The following is a 21,697-nucleotide window of genomic DNA, read 5'->3' on the forward strand; positions in this document are numbered from 1 at the left end:
TTGGGGAATACTGGCACAATTTAGAACCATCAAAATATCCATAGCAGCCTGGGTGAATAAACATTGAAATCTCTTAACGGTTCATAGCAACATTCGTATCAGCAAAATGCAAAGTGAATTCAAATTAAACTAAAAAAAAAAAAACCCAATCATTATTAACCAAATATTCAATTTAGCAGAACCCCCTACCCTTTCTTGGGACACCCCTATTGGGGACACTCTTTTTGGACATGAAGTGAGGAGAATCTATCTTTAACAATATGACCAATTCCGCTATTCAGAGAACACACCTATTAAAGGGAAAAATTTTTTTGGTCTCAATGGAGTCCCTTAGTAGGGGTTCTACTGTATTATTAAAGGTATGAACATATCTAGAATAAAAAATTTAAACAAAAAGAATAAATGAGTTAATATTGGAAGGTAATGTTCTAATTCAGAATCTTTTTAAGTATCTGCATCTTAACCCCACATCCGATTAAGGTAGAAGGTAAATGTTTAAATTCAAAGTCTTTAGGTTTCTGTATCTCAATTAACACCTGTGGTCATATTATGTATTGTCAGACATGAAAATTCAAAATTTCAACATTGGAAATCCACAAACAAAAATACACATTGTCATATAAAAGCTCATCCAGATAAGTATTCATTAACTAGACATACAAAGTAACAAAAATACTTTCGTAACTTAAGGTCTGTTTACACTATCAAATTTTAAGTGACAAATATCACATTTATTTGTCGCATAAAATTTGATAGTACGGACAGAGATTTAATCCCTTTTTTTTAAATATTTTTTTTTTATGATTGAGAAGTAAGATGGTTAGTGTGAACACAATGCAACATGCCTTTCTTTGGTAATGTTCCTCCTTTTGCAGTGAAATCAGGCAAGGATGGTGCCAGTTTTTGCTTACCGCCCTCGGCCTTCTGGACGTAGTTCGACGGGAAAATACCTGTCTGATCGCCTATTCTACCTGTCCACCACTCGCCCTCAGTACTGGTAACATAAATGGTTTCATTTGCTTCAAAGTTAAGATCTCCTGGTTCCTCCGAAGAGAATGTGTATAGTGTGACATATTCTGAAAATAAAAACAAAAATTATCATCATTAAATATGCAAGATTTTTGATTGTTACATTATTTTAATGGGTACTTTATTTTTCCATCAAATAGGTGTTTTTATTTTGTCATCAAATGACCAAAATTATCAATATTAATAAAGCCATAATCTATGCTTTTGTAAAAGAAATAATCTGATTTTATATTTTAAGTACAATATTGTACAGTACTTTTGTTTTTCATATTTTTGTTTCCATTGGTACTGTTTCAGTAGCATGAAAACACGTGTGTTTACATACGATGGGCCAGCGACCTAAAGAAATAAAAGGAGGACAAGTTTGCGTCCAAATGGTAATACACGGAATGGAACTTTCCAGAACGTCAATCAAACTCTACAACTGACCAATCAGAACAGTGTTTTGTGGAACCTTAGCAACAATATCCGAGGGGTGTGTCTCAGCTGAAAGTTCAATTAACAAAACTTGACCCACAAACAATGTCAACTATTTGACACAATATTTTCATGATATTGGGTAGGTTGTGATTGGCAATCATATTTTTTTTTTTTTGGCCTGATGACTGATTTTGGTTTATGTGCTGGTGACAATGTAAAATAGGAAATCTGTACTCCACTTACCGACTTCTGCATTAGCTGGAGTGATTGTTCTCTCAACCTTATCAACATTTATTTCTGGTGCATTAGTTTTTCTGTGGAACAATATAGTTCATCAAACTGTTACTATAATCTATAACTGTAATCAATAAATTACTTCTAATACCAGAGGTGGGAAAAAAGGCGAGAAAAATGCAATCGGGTTGAGAACTTGAGGAGAAGAATTATAATTCTAAAGATATATAACATAATTACTCTAATTGTTACTAATAACACTCTGCCCATCAAATACGGAAATCTCTGTGTTTGGTAACGCAACGCTTGACCACCAAACACGAGATCTCCGTGCTTCAGGTTTTTTTTACTGAATTTGGGGTAATTACCGAAATGTATTTGTTTTTTTACACTTGAGCGTAGTTTTCACAAAAGTTGCGATTATCTCAGCTTTGTTGTGCGAAATTGCGTAAATCTTCAAAAGTGAGTCATTTTCATTTTACTGTTACAGGTCACAGCTTGTGATTAGAATAAAGTGTTTGGTACCATTGTAAAGCTAAGATGTTGTAGTAAGTTCTTGTAGTATTCACTACATGTCAATCTGATCACATACGCACTCTCGACGAGCTTCCGAAAAGTGTTAAAATTCGCTAAAGAGTCTGGCGGTGGCTCATACTATTTGTTCAAACCCCTGGCGGTCAGAGTGTTAACCTAATATGATATTCACTGAATTTCTATTTACTTGAGGACAAAATGGTGAGAAAATGCAATTGGGGAGGAAAAGCTGAAGATCTGTTTATAACAATGAATTAAACTTTTTTAAATTAGATACAAACCAAGACATAGCAAAACAAAAAGAATCCTTCTGAACAGTCTTTATTCACCTTTTTTTTTTTCCTAATCATTAATTAATATATTATTATTATTATATTTTTTTTTGTTTTTTCCCCCCCGGCTTTTTACTTTGTGTTCTTGACTTCAATATTTTCTAGCGCATAGAGACCTCGTTTATTTGCACTATATAAATCCATCTATTATTATTATTATTATTATATTCCTAAAAAAATTTAAAAACAATAATCGTACACTTTATTTGGTGCTGCAATGAGCTTGACGTTGGATTTTGGAAACCAGCCTTCTTGTCCGTTAACTTTCCCGTACCACCACATCTCTTGTTGCTCGGTTACCGTTATGATGTCACCTTTCTCAAATGACAAGTGGTTGTCTGTTTTGGCCTTCCATACAAAAACTGCTTGTGCATACACAGCATTGGAGTTAACAGTTGACAACTGAAAGATTATTATTATAGAATTAAACGATGAAAATTCAACTAAAATCTATTATTATATTTTAACAAGTAAAAGTAAGTTACAAATTTCTAAACAAAATTACTTATCTAATTTTTAGTAGTTTAATACTGTTTGACAAAATCTATGTATTTTTATCACAATTACTGTTATTCTAAGTGTATATCATTCACTATAGCTAATATAAGACAATGCGTAGAGCTTTTCACAGTATGTCAAAATATCTTTAGAGGACTCCCTACAAATTGTCTTCTATAGTGTAGAGAACCCTCTTTAGTATGAAACACTGGGCATGGCTTACCTCTGGTGCTGTTGTTTCTGATGGAACAACTTGCTTGAAAGGTGAAGAACTGACTGGTGATGATTCTAGTTTTGATACCTCTAAGGGTTTTGGAGCTCCAAGAGTGTCATAAATACTATGTAATAAATACAATTAATAAATTAAAGATTTTATGCCCAAAAATTTGGATTATATCTACAATCACAAAGATGATACTTAACTTTACACCATTTTGCTTAGGCCAAGAAAAAAAATTCCTGTGTTGACCACGTATTGGGAAAATCCAAAAAATGGGTAGGTAGGTTCATATGAAAAGTTTTCTTTTTAAAAAAAAATCTATATTTAAAAGCAAAATGATCGCATAACATTGTCACAGCACCTACCTTCCAGCAAGATGTCTTATTCCAGCCTTCTTAGCTCATAAAAAAAATACAAAAATTTTTGTTGGGCTGGTCAAAAAAAAAAAAAATAAATAAATAAATAAAATTTTGAACCTCAATTTCATACTTTTTGTGTGGGTAGGGCATGGCTAACACAATAATTTTTCTTTTTATTTGGCCTGAATACATCGAATGTTACTGTTCTCAACATGAATGTAGGTCATGTAAGCAATACACAACCTACATTCTTCCAATACTTCATTATATTAAGTTATTAATTTTCATTTGTAATCAATCATCATAATTGTATCCATTCCTGTCTAAAACAACCAAAAAAAAAAAAAAAAAACCAAAATATTTGTCAAGGTGGTCTAATGATATGTACCTTTCTTGTGTTGTCTGTGGTTGGCTACCAAAGTTAGCCCAACCACCATCAGAACTACCAGTTCCAAAGTTGTTATCTGTTCCAAAAGTATTATCAGTTCCAAAATTACTATCAGTTTTAAAGTTATCAGTACCAAAATCAGCTTCAAAAGTATTTGAAATGCTGTTTGAAGTGGGAAATGCTTCTGAGATGGATGTTGTGATGGGAGCTGCAGTGGTCTCTGGAGTGAAGCTTGGAGCAGTAGGTTCCGGACTTGCAGGACCAGATGGCAGTTTCTCTGCATAGTTCTCTGGGAACCATCCTGACATGCCATTGATCTGTCCACCGAGCCAACCAGGTTCTGCTGTTTGATCTTTTTCAACCTGTGTAATTATATCAGAGAAGTGATAGCTCTTGTTAATGGATGATAGAATAATACATTGCTCTTGGAATACAAGAACAGTCTTTAATAAAAATACATAAAACGATTAAATGGTATAGATAATATTTTAGTAGGCCTAAGCCTGCACATGTGTCAAATATTTGCATCAGTTTTGTTGATTGGCATTATGCATTCAGCACCAATAGATACAGATGATAATGATGGGTAAACACGTTGGTGGTGATAAACAGGCCTGGTGATAAAAATGATAATGAATGGACTATTTTGAGGGCAATAGCTGATGATGATAATGTCGATAAAGATGATTGCAACAATACAAACAATAAAAATACAGATGATGATTATTATAAGATCGTTAGTTTGATTGCAGAAGATGAAGATTATAACGGTGGTGTTGGTACCAAGTGTGGTGATGTATTTACACTCTATAGGGTCATTAATCAAAGGACATCACAAAATTTTAACTTTGCACAGGCCTGGAAAAAATGTTTATGCCCCCGACCGTGAAAATTGTTTTGATAAAATGTCTCCAGCAGCAAATGTTATATGTACACCATTATAACCCAACAGTTTATTTTTTTAGATTTTTTTCCCGCCAAAATGCCTCTGGAACATTCATGATACCTCTGACTGCTGGTCACACATCCATACACTTTTTCCAGCTCTGACTTTGCACTCACCAGAATGATATCTCCCGGTTTCATTACCAAATCGCCGGGATCTTCACCACCAAACGCAAACAGAGCTTTATACTTAGAAAACAATTCGCCTGGCTTTTCGTCTGAGGAGGAGGGAATCTTTGGTGATATTGACTTAGCTGCCTTAACAGGAGATTTCCTAGCTGCTGGGGTTGGTTTGCTGGGTTTTACCTCTGTACTGCTTTTGAAATCAAACTTTGCAGAACTGAAATCTAAAAAAGAATTTACTATTCAAATGCTTTTGCATAAATGTGGCATACAATATAAGACTATGAGAAGTAAAATAAAGATTTTAAAAATGTATTTTTGAAATAGTGATAACTTACCAGAGAAGTTTGAGAATACATCTGATTTATTTTCTGTGATACTTGTCGACTTCCCTGATACTGAAAAACAAGAACATAATGAAATTTAATTTAAATTGTAAAAATCTATTTTTAAAATATTGATAACTTACCAGAGAAGTCTCATGAAGACGATTGAACAACTCAATCGAAACACTGGAACTTTCTCAACCAACAACAGTTCTTTTCAGAACTATTTGCTAGGGGGAACCGCAAGCATTAATATATATTATTACTTCGCCATACAAACCTTCAAACAATAATTTAAACTTACTTAACAATATCATAGTGTTTAATGCAAGAAACTTTAAAACCAATGGAAGGGAAGCACAAATATCTCAGAGATGCTGGCCATAGGTCAATCTCACCCTTATGTGGGTTTATCTCATGGTGATATTAATTGTAGTTGTGGTAATAATAATAATTACAATAATTTACTGTATAAGATTTTATATTGTATAGTTTCTATTTTTGTAATTAATCATTTCAATTCATTTTATTATGCCATGAAGATTAAATAAAATATACCAGAATACCATCTGATAACATTGAGCGTTTACAATTTCCACAACTGTGCAATAAGCCCATACCATTAAAAGTCTTGCGTGACAACTTTTAAAACTTAATATTTTATTTTTTTCTATTTTCCATGCCAATGATGAACCCATGTGGGCACATGTAGCCTTTCTTTTAAGAATTTGAATTTCCATAAAGTGCAATATTTCATTAAGAATAAAATTTAATTTTTTAAAATTTTTCATCCAATAATATTCAATTGCAATTTAAAGGAGACTTTAATACAGCCATTCCTGAATAAACAAAGTGGTTTCATCATACTCAATAATTCAATTTTATTTTCTGTTAATGCCATCAGACAATTAATATTTGCTAAAACAAGATATTAATAGTCCAGGGGCTAACAACATCCCACACCCCACTCCCTCCATCGCTGCTTTATACATTTTCTTTAGGTAGAACAAACCTAGGAAAACTTCTAATATAATCTACGTGTGTACATTCCATGATAAAGTTTCATCTATCTTTACACCTAAATAATTACAACGAGCAACTCTTTGACAGTTGGTACAAAATATGAATACTTTAAACATTCTAAAGTAAAGGTTTGATACGACCCAATGTTTGGGTTGCGGATTAAAAAAATATGCATAAAAGTTTGAGAATGTGGGTCAGTTTACTTTTGTAATGTGTGTGTGTATCAATAGTTTCACTTTCAAACTATCAAAACATTTGTACTTCGGGTATGACAACTTGAAAGTTTGATTTTCGTTTACTTCAAAGCGTTTTACTTTCAGATGATACATTTTTATCATCGATCAAGTATCTCCTTCCAATAACCCATATATTTTTTCTGTAGTACAAAAACATCTGCAATGAGTAATTTAAGGTAGGTTATATTAATTCAATTTTTTGGGTGTGTTAATATTATTAAGAATCTTTCATGAATGACGTGATATCTTTAATAATTGGTTGACAAACGAACCCAGTTCTTCTGATCTCCAATCCTTCGCACATAATAAATCACTCAAACTAGTAGTATATCACACTAGTGGACAAATCATGCTTTTCTGCACTTATTGTCTGGCATTTCAACATCTTAGTCTCTAACATCTGCTTCCTCCACCGTCCACCTATACCCAAGTTTGTTATATACTCATTTTATATAAGTATATTTTGTATATATTTTAAATATAGATCAATTATAAGCAATTATAGTTGGGTTTTGAGTACACTATTAGAAATAGAAGATAAAGGAGCCATTATTTCCTGAAAAAGTTTCCTGAAGCCCGCAAGGCTGAAGGTAATTTTTGAAGGAAATAATAGAGGATTCTATTAGTGTCAGGAAATTACTTAACTATAATTGCATTATAAGTCACTTGTGACATATACCATCAACTTTTCTATAGCCTTATTAGGAGCCTTTAATACAGCCATTCCTGAATAAACAAAGTGGTTTCATCATGATACTCAATAATTCAATTTTATTTTCTGTTAATGCCATTAGACAATTAATATTTGCTAAAACAAGATATTAATAGTCCAGGGGCTAACAACATCCACATCCCCACTCCCTCCCTCCCTGCTTTATACATTTCTTTGTATTAATTCTTCATATATTTTTTCTGTAGTACAAAAATATCTGCAATAAGTAATTTAAGGTTATATTAATTCAATTTTTTGGGTGTGTTATTATTATTAAGAATCTTTCATGAATGACGTGATATCTTTAATAATTGGTTGACAAACGAACCCAGTTCTTCTGATCTCCAATCCTTCGCACATATAAACAATGGACGTGATTTATTGACTAATAAATCACTCAAACTAGTAGTATATCACACTAGTGGACAAATCATGCTTTTCTGCACTTATTGCCTGGCATTTCAACATCTTAATCTCTAACATCTGCTTCCTCCACCGTCCACCTATACCCAAGTTTGTTATATACTCATTTTATATGTATATTTTGTATATATTTTAAATATAGATCAATTATAAGCAATTATAGTCGGGTTTTGAGTACACTATTAGAAATAGAAGATAAAGGAGCCATTATTTCCTGAAAAAGTTTCCTGAAGCCCGCAAGGAAATAATAGAGGATTCTATTAGTGTCAGGAAATTACTTGACTATAATTGCTTTATAAGTCAGTTGTGACATACTGTATACCATCAACTCTTCTATAGCCTTTTATAATCAACCTGGTGGTTGTAGAGTGGTTGCTATAGGCCTAATATCATAAATCCATCAGTGCTGATTGCCATGTATGGCTGGTTGTTCAAAGATTACTGTGAGTGTGCATTTAATAGCTGCACGTATTAGAATGATTTGTTAGTAGTATGAATGAATGGATTGTGGTTAATGAAGATTATTAGGGGTTACTAAGTAGACCTAACCTCCTAGTAGACATTTCTTTAACAGATTACAACTTATTATGCCTTTCTAAGCCATGACAAGGACAATCTAGACTTTATTCGTGTAACCAGCGCTGTCGAGAGATTTGTTAGGTTCGCTGTGTGGTCATAGCTTGGCCTAGCAACGAAAAAATTTTATCACAAGATCACAAAAAAATGGAGGCACTATATTGAATGGTGATCAGTTGAGAATAGAAAAATTCAGTGCAAATAAAAATGATGACATCACCACTGACTTATAATTATCATTATTGCTATCTATTTGTTTTATAATGTATTCACAATGCATGTAGCTAACTAATAAACTTATTTGAACATTAGTAATATTTTTCTGAGCATGATAAGACTCACTGGCACTGACTTCCGGTAAACAATGAAAAAAGTAGTAAAGTGAATGCATAATGAACTAGCTCTTTTTTTCAATTATTTATGAAGGAAATCCGTCAATTGACAGGAAATTATTAAAAAACTTGTATAGAATATAAAATCAAACTGAAGATAAAAAAAACTCATTTGGCATTTCTCAACAAATTCGAAAATAACTATAACACAAAATGTTATACATACGTACCAAGGAAGGACATACTTTTAATATTATTATATTGTTGCTTGGTTGTTTAGAATTAGTTACTGTTAATTCAGTTAATAATCTGCAATTTCTGGAAGTGACAACTGGAACTGTAATCCTTCAGGAAGGAGAATCTTGCAGAATTATTTGCAAAGTAGAGGATTCTGAAGACTACTCCATCTCATGGTACAGAGAAACGCCAGCAGGTAACAGGACAGTCATATACAGGAATGGTAGGCTGGTAAACAATAATCTAGGGCGAGAGGCAGAAGCTTACTCACTTAATAGAAACTTTGAGGTAGTAATAGGACTGGTGGAAGGGCGTGATCTTAGTCGTCTGCTTAATGGCAACAGTTACACCTGTGAAGTAACTGAAAAGGTCCCAGGTTATGTACTGTTGGTATCAAGTGGTCTCATCCTGTACACTCACTATCCAATCTGTGAAGCATATAATTTTTCATCTGAATTGATAGGCTCAAATGTCACTATCTCTTGTTACAGTGAATATGGTAGATCTGCCCTACAATGGTCAAGGAATAGTAAAGCAATTGAAAACATAAAAACAATTAACATTTTTCCTTACGTATACTTGAATTATACATTTATTCTTGAAGCAGATGACTTAGAGAGCAACTTTTCTTGTTCTAACGGACTACAAAGCTGCAATTTAACAACAAATGACCAAGCATCTGCAGAAGAAATTTCCCCTATCAACACTGAAGCACCAAAAATATCTACTAGCACTGTTATTGTTCGGACTGACATAGATGAGGAGAAAAATTCCCCAACAATTTTTCTTGATGTGGAGACCAGCATGTGTCAATCATCTACCACCACTATTGTCCTATCTGTCATCATAGCAGTTCTCCTCACAATTGTTGGCATTGGAACAGCTGTTAATATACATCTCTTCAGAAAGTTACAACAATGCAAAAAGGCCACTAAAGGTACGGTAATCACAGCCACTCTTGTACCAGAACAAGCACCTGACTACATTAACGTTCAACAATCGACTGATAACAGAGGTTTGGAAACATATGCAGACCTGATGCCTAGAGAAGAAGCTAACTACAGCTCATTACAGAACCCTCAACACAAACAGGACATCAAAGGTCTGGAAATGATCACCACTGTACCAGACCCAGTTCCTAATTACATTAATGTCAAAAAATTCACTGCTAACCGTAAGATTTATAGTAATAACAGACGTTGGGGAACATGTAGATCTGCAATCAAACTTCCATAGAAATTCATCAATTCACATCGATTTCTAATTTTAAATCTCAAATACTTCATTTCCAGTTACTAATTTCTTTTATACTAATTTTATTTACAGTTGAAAATCCATTTCAGTTAAAGTTACTTTTGTTTTTGTTTTATGGTAATGCAAGTTTAATTTTTTTGCATCTGTTGTATATGATGATGGGATAAGAGCAGTTTTCTGTTTGGGTTCATACCCATTTCTAGCAAGATTGTACTTTACTTTGCCAAAAAATAATATACAATAATAATAATAACAACAAAAATACTAATGTCTGGAAATGATCACCACTTTACCAGACCCAGTTCCTGATTACATTAATGTCAAACAATCCACAGCCAAACCGTAAGATTTAGTAATACCAGACGTTTGAGAACATGTGGACTTGCAATTAAACTTTCCATACAAATTCGACAATCGACAATTTCTGATTTCAAAGCTCAAATACTTTATTTCAAGTCAATTCATTAATTCTATTCAGAACAAAACAAAAATTGAAAGATGCCGACTTCTCTAATTGTGATGATAGAACTATTAAGCAAATAAATTGTATATGGGTATGTATAAAGTGTCTTGGTATAATGATTGATAAATATCTTTCCTGTGAAGACATATTGTTAGATCAATTATAAGTAAGTTGGTAGTCGTATTAGGTTCCTTAATACCGACAAGTATCTTTTTTTAGACAAACATTATGTTCTTCCCTTGTTCAATGTTATTGTGCGCCTCATGGTATTCATCAATTAGTGTTCACTATAAAAACACACTGCAGATGCAAAACGAATGTGTTAGATTCATTTTCAATGAAGGCCCTCAAAGTCATGTCAGACAAAGAGAACTAGATAGTCTAGGCTTTTTGAATGTAGAAGATAGAGTTACACTAATTAAAATGATCTATGTTCACAGAATAATTAATGCTACTGCATGCCCCCTCATTTCTTAGCACCGAATTTCACAGAATTAATGATAGACATAGGCATAACATGAGAATCAGTGTAAATAATTTTGTTGTTCCTTTTGCTTCGAAAAAAATAAATAAATTCCACATTTTATGCCAGCAGTATTAAGGAATGGAATAGATTACCAATAGTTACAAAAGAAACAACCAGCAAATCCTTATTTTGTAAACTTGTTAAAAGCCATCTCTCTAACAAGAGACATAATTAGATTAGTAAATTCTATTAAATTTTTAAAATTATTAACATGTTTTACTATTTTTAATCATTTCTTGCATTGCATCACCTCACAGGATCCCAATGGAATTAACCCTGCTACTGGATTTTTTAGGCTTTCCTAGCCAATGTTTGTTAATGTTTCCCAATACCTTTTCTGTCATTATTATCTATGCATGTTTTCTTTGTCTCTGTAATCCTTTGGCCGAATAAATGATTGAACGAATGAAATGTTGCTATGACATAATTTTTTTTATACTAATTTTTTTAACTGTTTTAAATCCATTTAAGTTAAAGTTACTTTAGTTTTTGTTTTGGTAATGTAAGTTTAATGTTCAATTTTATGCATCAGTTGTATTTGATGATGGAGTAAGAGCAGTTTTCTATTTGGGTTCATATATTCCTAGCTCCTGGGAAGACTGTACTTTACTTTGCCAAAAAATGATAACAAGAATAATGATTTATTATTATTATTATCATTATTATTATTATTAGGAAGCAGCAGCTCATTGCATGACCCCGGCATCAGTTATTCTAATGAATACAATACTCCAAGAAATCTGCATGCATCTAATTTCTAACTGATTGATAGTGTTTTCATATTAATAATCTTAACGATGTATGCAGATGCTAGATAATGCATATGATTGCCACAGACATTAATGTCTATAGATATATAGTCCTACAAAATTTCAGAAGAGTACAACAATTTGTTGCAAAGTTGCTAACATGCCAACTTTAACCCTATTTTCCTCGAAAAGTGAAAAATTCAAAGTTACAATGTTTTGCAACAGAACAGTCAGACAGGACCCTGATTTGCATGACCATGTTCTCTGCCACTGATCTTAATTTTCTATTATTTGCTCTATACACAACTGAGGTACTCTATATTAAAACTAAGTTTAACAGGTAGCGAATAAAAATGAATTTTGTAATTGATACCTAAACAGTGTTAAATTCTACTGTACTTTATTTTTTGGCATTTTCCTTGAGAATTATTTACAAAACAAATTTCCATCTACTGAACGATCGGTGTCACGTAGGCCCATCCCCGACCGGCACTGCGCTGACAACAACAGTGACATCAGGGCTGGTGACAAGCCTTTGAATGATTTTGTAAACATCAGAAACATAATTAAAACACGAAATAGCACCTACCTCACACTAAAACCAAGGATTCATTAACTTAAACGCCCAATTCATTGAGAAAATAACAGTAAAAGTAGGCCAAAACTAAACATCCAATGATTAAGTTGTTTAACTGGATAGGCCTAAGGCCAAAACATGCCTATTCCTGTTATACTCCTACACCCCTGGTTCTTAATGAATTTGTTTTGCATTTTTCTTGAGTTGGGCTCACGGGCCAAAGACAATATCTGAGTACCGGTAATTAAGCAACTTAATTTTTCAAATTCTACTTCTACTTTTTGTTGTGCTCCACAAAAATATATGGTAACAAATTCTGTAATTTTAAGCAAAGAATACATAATTACCAATATTCTGTTCACACTCAAGTTGGTTAAAACAATAAGAATTGCATTCGGTGTATAATAAACGTTAGTAACATAAATATAAAATACTTTATAAAACATACACTAACCGAATGTTCTGATAGATAAACAAGTTAAATAACATTAATTAAATGAAATATATTCAATTATAAACATGTTATGCTAACATCAACCGTAACAGATAATCTGAAATATAAAATTAAGCGTATCATAGAAGAGAATCACTGAATGGGCACTGACCTCAAAAATACTTAAGAAGTGCAGAAATAATATTTCAGCTATTTGATGGTGTTTTTTTGTGTTGTTGATACAGAGAAATATGGGTATACAGAATGACTAGGAAATAGGTGCATGTGATATCCTGTTTTCTTTCCTCTGTTTCTTATGTAAACCCGGATTTAAACTTTTCAAAACGTTTCTACAATGTGTATTTAGGCTTCATCAGTACTGTATTTAGAATGCATCAAGAGTCTGTAGCATTGGCACACCTTTTAATGTAACAACTTAATAATAAATTAATTAATATAATTAATTGATAGAGAAAACACAAACTAAAAAAAATTTAAAAATTTAAAAAAATAATATGTTCTTTGCCTTTAAAGTATAATGAACATAACATGATGGGAAAAAATATCAATGGGAAAATTAGGAGGAAAAATACATTGAAAAAAATGGGTGAGGGGAGAAAAATAGAAGGGGGAAATAACTCTCCAGGTGGAAAAATCTGTGGGGGAAATTAGCATTTGGCATGTAGCCACTGCCATAGTGCTTTATTCTGTAAAGTAGCCACCTTGATTTTGAGACTACTAAATTAAAAAATCTTCCCAGGCTTTTGCAAATATAGCTAGAACTAACTTAACCTTTGGCATTTTTGGATAGCAGATTAACATTTTTTAGATTTCAGTAGGTTAACCCGACTCAAAGGCACTTGCGTACCAACCTAATATGCACATTTTCATCTTGTATACAATAGAAGTCATGTTCACACGTGTGATTTTTCCTTAAAATTTAAAATCAAAAGTAATTCAAGATTAAATACATTAAAAATAATAAGCTTCTGTTCTTTTGAGTTATATACTATGTATACTATATATATATATATATATATATACTATATATAAAGTAAGCTGGCATATACAGTACTCTGTCTTTTTGGTGTAGTGTGGTGCAGATACAGTAGTTAGGATTAATGGCATTGTAGTTAATGATATACAATACGCCTATTCCACGAATTGGTAAACTTTTTAAAATGATGACAAACAACCCAAGTCAGTGGTGCGTAACCAACAAAAATAAGATAAGATTTATGGCTAAATTCTTGACGTCATGTTATTTAGAAATTCAGAACTCCATAACGGAGGGTTGTATCAGATTAATATTTTTCTGGAAAATGTTCTTAAAAGACTATTCTACACCACTATATGATTGAAAAAAAATTGTAAAAATTTTTTTAACCCCTGAAATAAAGATGGAAAAAGAAGAGTCTATCTAAACAGTGTACTGCACTTGTCATTTATATTGATAAAACAAGTGTATTTTTAGACAATTTTATTCATCAGTGTATCATATTACAAAAACAACGATCATATTTCATAGTTTTTATTACTCTAATCATTAAAATTAGTCAAAAATTCAATAAGAAACATTTTTTAATATATATTTTTGATATTTCCTTGATCATTTAGTGAAAATACAGTACATGCACACAATACTGCACATACGATTTTTTTTTAAATTATTGTTAATTGAATTATTAATTAATTATAATAATTAGCGAGCACTTTAAGCACTTCTGGATGTGATATGGTTAAATACATACAAAGGCTGGAATGGAATATTGGAAGGTAAAATCAAAAGTCAATTAGTAAACTAAACAAACTAATCTCAATTAATTGTGCAAAAAAAACATTATATAGAAACCTAAATTGGTTTCCTGTTAAAAACAAATTACTTTTTAACTATTTTTTTCACAGTATTTGTCCTTTATGTTCTTCCCAATGTAACAAAATGACAAAAACACTTCTCTACAAGAAAATCTATTATTTGGAAGTACATTAAACACTTCTGAATTGCATGTAATAATTTCAGGTCTCAACAATGAGTCGTTTTGGAGATAGCACCATCTATTTGTAAGCACAAAACTTAAAATCCTGTCATTTTCCCTATCAAAACAACGTTACTGCAATATTAGAGGCAAAATAACATATCTACAATGACAATCGTACATTGTTTTGCCTCGGAAAGTTATTCAAAATTAATAATCTGAACGATGACGTATGCACACTAGATAATGCATATGATTGCCACAGATGTGATAAATTCAAACAATATGTGGCTCTTGAGACAATACCGCACCTGACAAAAGTTAAGCGAAAAGGTGTGAATATTGTTAATAACTTTGCAATAAACCAACAGTTGTAACTAAAATTTCATTTATAATCATAATGGCTATAGATATATTATAGTCCTGCAAAATTTCAAAAGGCTACGGCAATCAATTGCAAAGTTATCAAATTTAACTCTACTTTTTTCGAAAAGTGAAAATTTCACGTTACGTGTTTTGCAACGGAACAGTCGGACAGGACCCTGATTTGCATGACCATGTTCTCTGCCACTGATCTTAATTTTCTATTATTTGCTCTATACTTATAATAAAGTATTATACTGCCCTCTGCTTGCTCTATACTTACACTAAAGTATTATAATACTGACCTCTATAGTTGGGTGCATAACATTATTTTTTAAAATTTGTTAATGTTTTATATTTTCTTCTCCTGATGAACAACCATTGTAAAGTTCTTAATAGATTGTAATTACTTATACTCCTTAAAATGGAGTTCTATATGTTTTTTTCTCTTTTTAAATTAAAAAAAAAATCATGTTTAATATTCATTTTTCACTTTTCATCTTTGTTGTTCATTTGTGATACCCTACATGTGCTTGATAAAGCAATGACCTGGGTGTTATGTTACATTTCCTTTTTTGTTTTTGAATAAAAAATGATTTGAGTTTTTGTCTGTTTTTTATGTATTTGTCTTTGAATTTTCACTGTGTCCATGAAATTGAGGTTTCCTGTCGGGCTAACTCATTTGCTCAATCCCGTCCTATAAACTTACAATATCTGAACATTTTATTTCTGTTGTTGGACCGTGTTTATGGAATGGACTCAGTGGCAAGTTTAAGAACATTATTGAATTCTCTTTCTACTTTCCATAAAAATTTTTAAAAACATAATATTTCTTTATACAACGATTAAAGCTATGTGTATACTGTACTCTTTGCGCCACTTTTTTTTTTTTCATTTTCAGAGTTACCTTCTACTCTCGTTTAAAGTTGTCTTGCTTTCTGTTGGTTTTTTTTTCTGTCTATGGGTCACCTCGTGATCGTGACCATTTATTGTTGTATTGGTTTTTTTTTTTTTATATAAGGCCAGCATATTTCCCTTTGGCCATGGTATCAAGCCAATCTTCAGTTACATTCAAGAGGAAGAGGATATTGAAAAGTGTGGTCTACGGAAGAGTTTCCACAGCACTTACTATTTCTCCGATAATTTCTCCGTCGATAAACTACCTTAAAATTCAATATTATTACAGTATATTTATATGTACATTTATTTATATATTTATACAGAATATATAAAATATATATATATACATATATATGTACAGTATATGAGAGGTCGTGATCTTGGTCATATACTGCTAATAATCAATACGATATATTTTTGCCCAATAATATAATAATAATATAAGGAATGCCTATAGCGCCTTTCCAAAAAATTGATCAAAGACCTTTACAATCTTCCTACAAGCAAGTGAGTTTTAATAACCTTTTAAAATGTTTCCAAAGAGTTTGATTCTCTAATTTCTTTTGGAAGATCATTCCAAAAACTAAACCAAAATTTAGGAAAAGCATTTTCGCCAGACACCCGTTTACAAGACGGTTCTTAGTGCGATAACTTTCAGACCTAAGGCCACCTCTACCACAATTACAGATGTTAATAAAATCGTTCAGATAACCAGGTGCTTGATTATTCACACAATTAAAAACACGTAATAAAACCTTAAAAACATTCTGCTCTTTACAGGTAGCCAGTGTAATTCATTTAGTTGAGGTACTGCACAAACGGACCTATTAACTTGAAAAGTTTTTTTGTAGAAATCCCAACTAATAGTGAATTACAGTAATCCAATCATGATAAAACCAATGACCTTGTGGCTTCAGTACAAGTTTTATTATCAAGAAATTTGCAAATTTTTGATAATCCCCTCAAATAAAAATTAACAGTACGGCAGATAGTATCAACATGAAACATCATATAAAATTAAGGTCAAATATTACACCAAGATTTCTGACTGTGTTGGATGGCTTGAGAGTAGTGTTGCCAATGATCAGTTCAATATGCCTATTACTAACATCAATCTTAGGTGGAGATAGGACTAACAGTCTTTGATTTATTAATTTAAGTTTATTTTCACACATCCAAAAACTAAGATCCTCTATGCAGTTTTTGATCCTAAACATGGCAACCTGCAGATCACCTGGTAGTTTAGGATCAAAACTAGTGTATAATTGGATGTCATCTGCATAAAGATAAGTCATGACGTTTAATTACATTTGCAATAGGTTGTGTGTATGCTACCCAAGTCTGTTACATACTCATATTATATATGTATATTTTGTATATATTTTATATAGAAAAACTTATCTATTTGTTTTATAATGTATTTACAATGCATGCAGCTAATAATAAACTTATTTGAACATTAGTAATATTTTTCTGTGCATGAAGAGACCCACTGGCAGTGACTTTAAGGAAACAATGAATAATGTAGTATATGAAAACCTCAAATACTAAACTTCAACTGACAGGAAATTATCAAAAAAACGAATGGACTATAAAAGTAAACTGAAGATAAAAAAACTCATTTAGCATTCCTGGAAACAAACAATAGATCTCTAACAAATTCGAAAATAACTATTATACCATAGTTATTATTTATACTTACCATGGAAGGACATACATTTAATATTATACTGTTGCTTGCTTGTTTAGAATTAGCTGCTGTTAATAATCTGCAATTTCTGGAAGTGACAACTGGATCTGCAATAATTTTTGAAGGTTCATATACCCAAATTAACTGCTCAGTACAGAATCTTGAAGAATACTGGCGCTACGAAAAACAATTCCACCAAAGGGAACACTACAAAAGCTACCACCCAAGGGGACACTACAAAAGAAAATACCACCAAAAGGAAACTTACCAAGAGTACCTTATCTCATGGTATAGAGAAACAACAGCAGGTAACAGGAAAGAAATATACAGGAATGGCAAGCTGATAACAAATGATCTAGGTCGAGAGGCAGAAGCTTACTCACTTCACCAAAACTATACTCTAAGAATAATGCAAGTGACAGGTCGTGATCTTGGTCATCTTCTTGATGGCAACAATTACACCTGTGAAGTAATTCTATATTATTATGGAATGCTGGAATCCCGGCTGGTATCAAGCGGTCTTACCCTAGACGCTCGCTTTCTTCCTTCATCTTTGTATCCTATCTGTGAAACATGTTATTTTTCATCTGAATTGATTGGCTCAAATGTCACTGTCTCTTGTTACTCTGAGCTTGGTAATCCACCTGTCCAACTGCAATGGTCAAAGAATGGACAAGCAATTGAAAACCTAAAGACAATCATGATTCATTCTTACATATACTTGAATTATACATTCATTCTTAAAGCAGATGACTTAGAAAGTACCTTCTTTTGTACTAACGGAATAAACAGCTGCAACTTTGCAGTAATAATTTCCTCTGTCAACTCTGATGCTCCACAAATATCTGTTGTGGATGATGTGGATACCAGCATGTGTCAATCATCTGCCACTATTATTCTCCTATCTGTCACCGTAGCAGTTCTCCTAACAATTGAAACAGCTGTTAATATACATCTTTTCAGAAAGTTGCAACAGTGCAAAAAGGCCACTAAAGGTACAGTAATCACAACCACTATTGTATCAGATCAAACACCCGACTACAATAATGTTCAACAATCGACTGATAACAGAGGTTTGGAAACATATGCAGACCTGATGCCTAGAGAAGAAGCTATCTACAGCTCATTACAGAACCCTCAACACAAACAGGACATCAAAGGTCTGGAAATGATCACCACTGTACCAGACCCAGTTCCTGATTACATTAATGTCAAAAAATTCACTGCTAACCGTAAGATTTATAGTAATAACAGACGTTGGGGAACATGTAGATCTGCAATCAAACTTCCATAGAAATTCATCAATTCACATCGATTTCTGATTTTAAATCTCAAATACTTCATTTCCAGTTACTAATTTCTTTTATACTAATTTTATTTACAGTTGAAAATCCATTTCAGTTAAAGTTACTTTTGTTTTTGTTTTATGGTAATGCAAGTTTAATTTTTTTGCATCTGTTGTATATGATGATGGGATAAGAGCAGTTTTCTGTTTGGGTTCATACCCATTTCTAGCAAGATTGTACTTTACTTTGCCAAAAAATAATATACAATAATAATAACAACAACAAAAATACTAATGGAACCTTTTAACACACATTTAAAGAAAGATTTTAAAATTAAAGTAATTTATCAATGTCTCATGAATGAATGAAAGAATTGATTTTAACTTATTTTAAGAATTTTAAACATTGAATTTGAAATATTATATATTCATTTTTATGCATATGTTTAGCATGTTTTATATGTTTTATTGTTTTACTGATTTAATATTTCATTGTATGTGTGTGTATTTAAAAAATTTCTGTACATTTAAATTCATGTTTTCCTATTGTAATGTTTATTTGTGTTCAGTGCTTCTGAATAAATTCAAATCAAATAACAATAACAATAATTAATTCATTATTATTATTATTATTATTATTATTATTATTATTAGCTCCTTGCAGGACCCTAACATCAGTAACTGTAATGAACTGAATGTTCTAACAAAATCTACATGCATCTGAAAAAAAAAGAATTCAGTAAACTATATAGGAGTTGACCAAGTATCAATTACTGTATATATAAAATGGCAAATTACTCCTGCTTTTAAAAAACTATGATATATAAATTGAGTTGGCATACACTGCTTTATGGTGTAGTGTGTAGCATATAGTTTGGATTAGTGGCATTGTAATTACAGACATACAATTAAACTCATGCTAAGTAATATGCTATGTATGCTATTTGCTGTAGTTTATAGGTGTGAACATTAAACATTATGCATTGCTGATGTTTCTTATTCAATGATATTTTAAATACATACAAAGAATAGAATATTAGAAGATAGGATCGAAAGTCAATTACTAAACTAACCAAGTGCAGGATACCATACTTCTAGGTTTCATTAGTCTAGGATATTTTGTGTAGGATAGCTGTCAATTAAATGTGAAACAATACATTATACAGCAACCCGAATTGGTTTCATGTTAAAAACGAATATACTTTATTATAAGCTACTTTAACTATTTTCTCTATGTTCTTCCTCATGTAACAAAATGACAAACATCCTTCTCCATAACATAGACGCAAAACCCATATCAACATTTTTTTTCAGTTAAAAAAAAAACTTACCTAATTTTGTTAGACTAATTCTAATGTCTTGTTAAAACTTAGATCTATCACCTTAGGAATTACATTACATTAACATTTCTATTTAATGTCTCATAAACCTATAGGTCAGACGCGGCCATCCCAAAGCAAAACAATGTTGACATTTTTGTTGATTTTGAGATAATATTATTTGGGGGTATTAAACTGAATTTCATGTAAAAATTTCAGGTCTCAATAATGAGTCGTTTCGGAGATAGCACCATCTATCTTTAAGCACAAAACGATTACGCGGCAAACAACGTATCTACTATGAAGATACATTCTTTGTCTTGGAATGTATTCAAATATTGTCTTGAAATGATTATATTTCTTTATACAACGGTAAAAGATAATGTTTTGTCTCATCTTTCTTTTCTTCTCCTCTCTTCTTTCTTCTGTAATCTCTTTTGAATTTGTCCTTCCCTTGTCATTTATTTTAAGAATGTTATCCTAGGGAGTATATTCTACACGTTTTTTTGTTTATGAATTGTTATATATAACGTTTTATATGTTTATTGAATAAAGGTGGTTTTTAATAATACAAATCAAGTAGTCAAATACAATGATGTTTGTAACATAAGATAAATGTTCATTATATAATTTAAATTTACTTTTATATGACATTAACAATACAAAACTTAGCCTTTGACAATAATTACTGGGAAACCATACAAAATTATGATAAAGTTATGTTTATGAATTGTTATAATATGTTTTATATGTTTATTTTAAATAAAAGTGGTTTTTAATAATACAAATCAATTAGTCAAATATAATGATGTTTGTAACATAAGATAAACGTTCATTATAATTTAAGTTTACTTTTATATGATATTAACAATACAAAACATAGCCTTTGACATTAATTAATGGGAAACCATACAAAATTATAATAAAGTTAAAATTTTAATATAAAATTATAGCTTGCTTCAAACTAGTAAAAGTGCTAAGAGGGTGTAATGAAAACAATCACAGTTTTCAAATTGCATTAAGAGGTATGATCAGTATTATTATATTATATATGTATGTATGTATATATATATATATATATGTATAAATACATATATATGTATATGTATATATGTATATGTGTATGTATATGTGTATGTATATGTATATGTATATGTATATATATATGTATATATATATGTATATATATATGTATATATATATATATATATATAT

The 21,697-nt window shown here is 31.4% G+C and overlaps 1 protein-coding gene across 1 annotated transcript in view; it reads right to left on the reverse strand.

Moving 5' to 3' along the window:
• The window catches only part of LOC117112623 (intersectin-1-like), a 66,346-nt gene that overhangs the window by 8,367 nt on the left and 36,282 nt on the right, over positions 1-21,697 (reverse strand). The window contains exons 20-26 of the mRNA XM_033255729.1: positions 5,421-5,480; positions 5,077-5,306; positions 4,015-4,376; positions 3,271-3,385; positions 2,749-2,951; positions 1,693-1,763; positions 846-1,076 (exon numbers count right to left, since the gene is read on the reverse strand). Coding sequence (XP_033111620.1) covers positions 846-1,076; positions 1,693-1,763; positions 2,749-2,951; positions 3,271-3,385; positions 4,015-4,376; positions 5,077-5,306; positions 5,421-5,480 — 1,272 coding nt within the window. The remainder of the gene's footprint in view (positions 1-845; positions 1,077-1,692; positions 1,764-2,748; positions 2,952-3,270; positions 3,386-4,014; positions 4,377-5,076; positions 5,307-5,420; positions 5,481-21,697) is intronic.

The sequence above is a fragment of the Anneissia japonica genome, unplaced genomic scaffold, assembly GCF_011630105.1.
Source record: "Anneissia japonica isolate Jap-2015-1 unplaced genomic scaffold, ASM1163010v1 scaffold288116_len470923_cov172, whole genome shotgun sequence".
NCBI lineage: Eukaryota > Metazoa > Echinodermata > Crinoidea > Comatulida > Comatulidae > Anneissia > Anneissia japonica.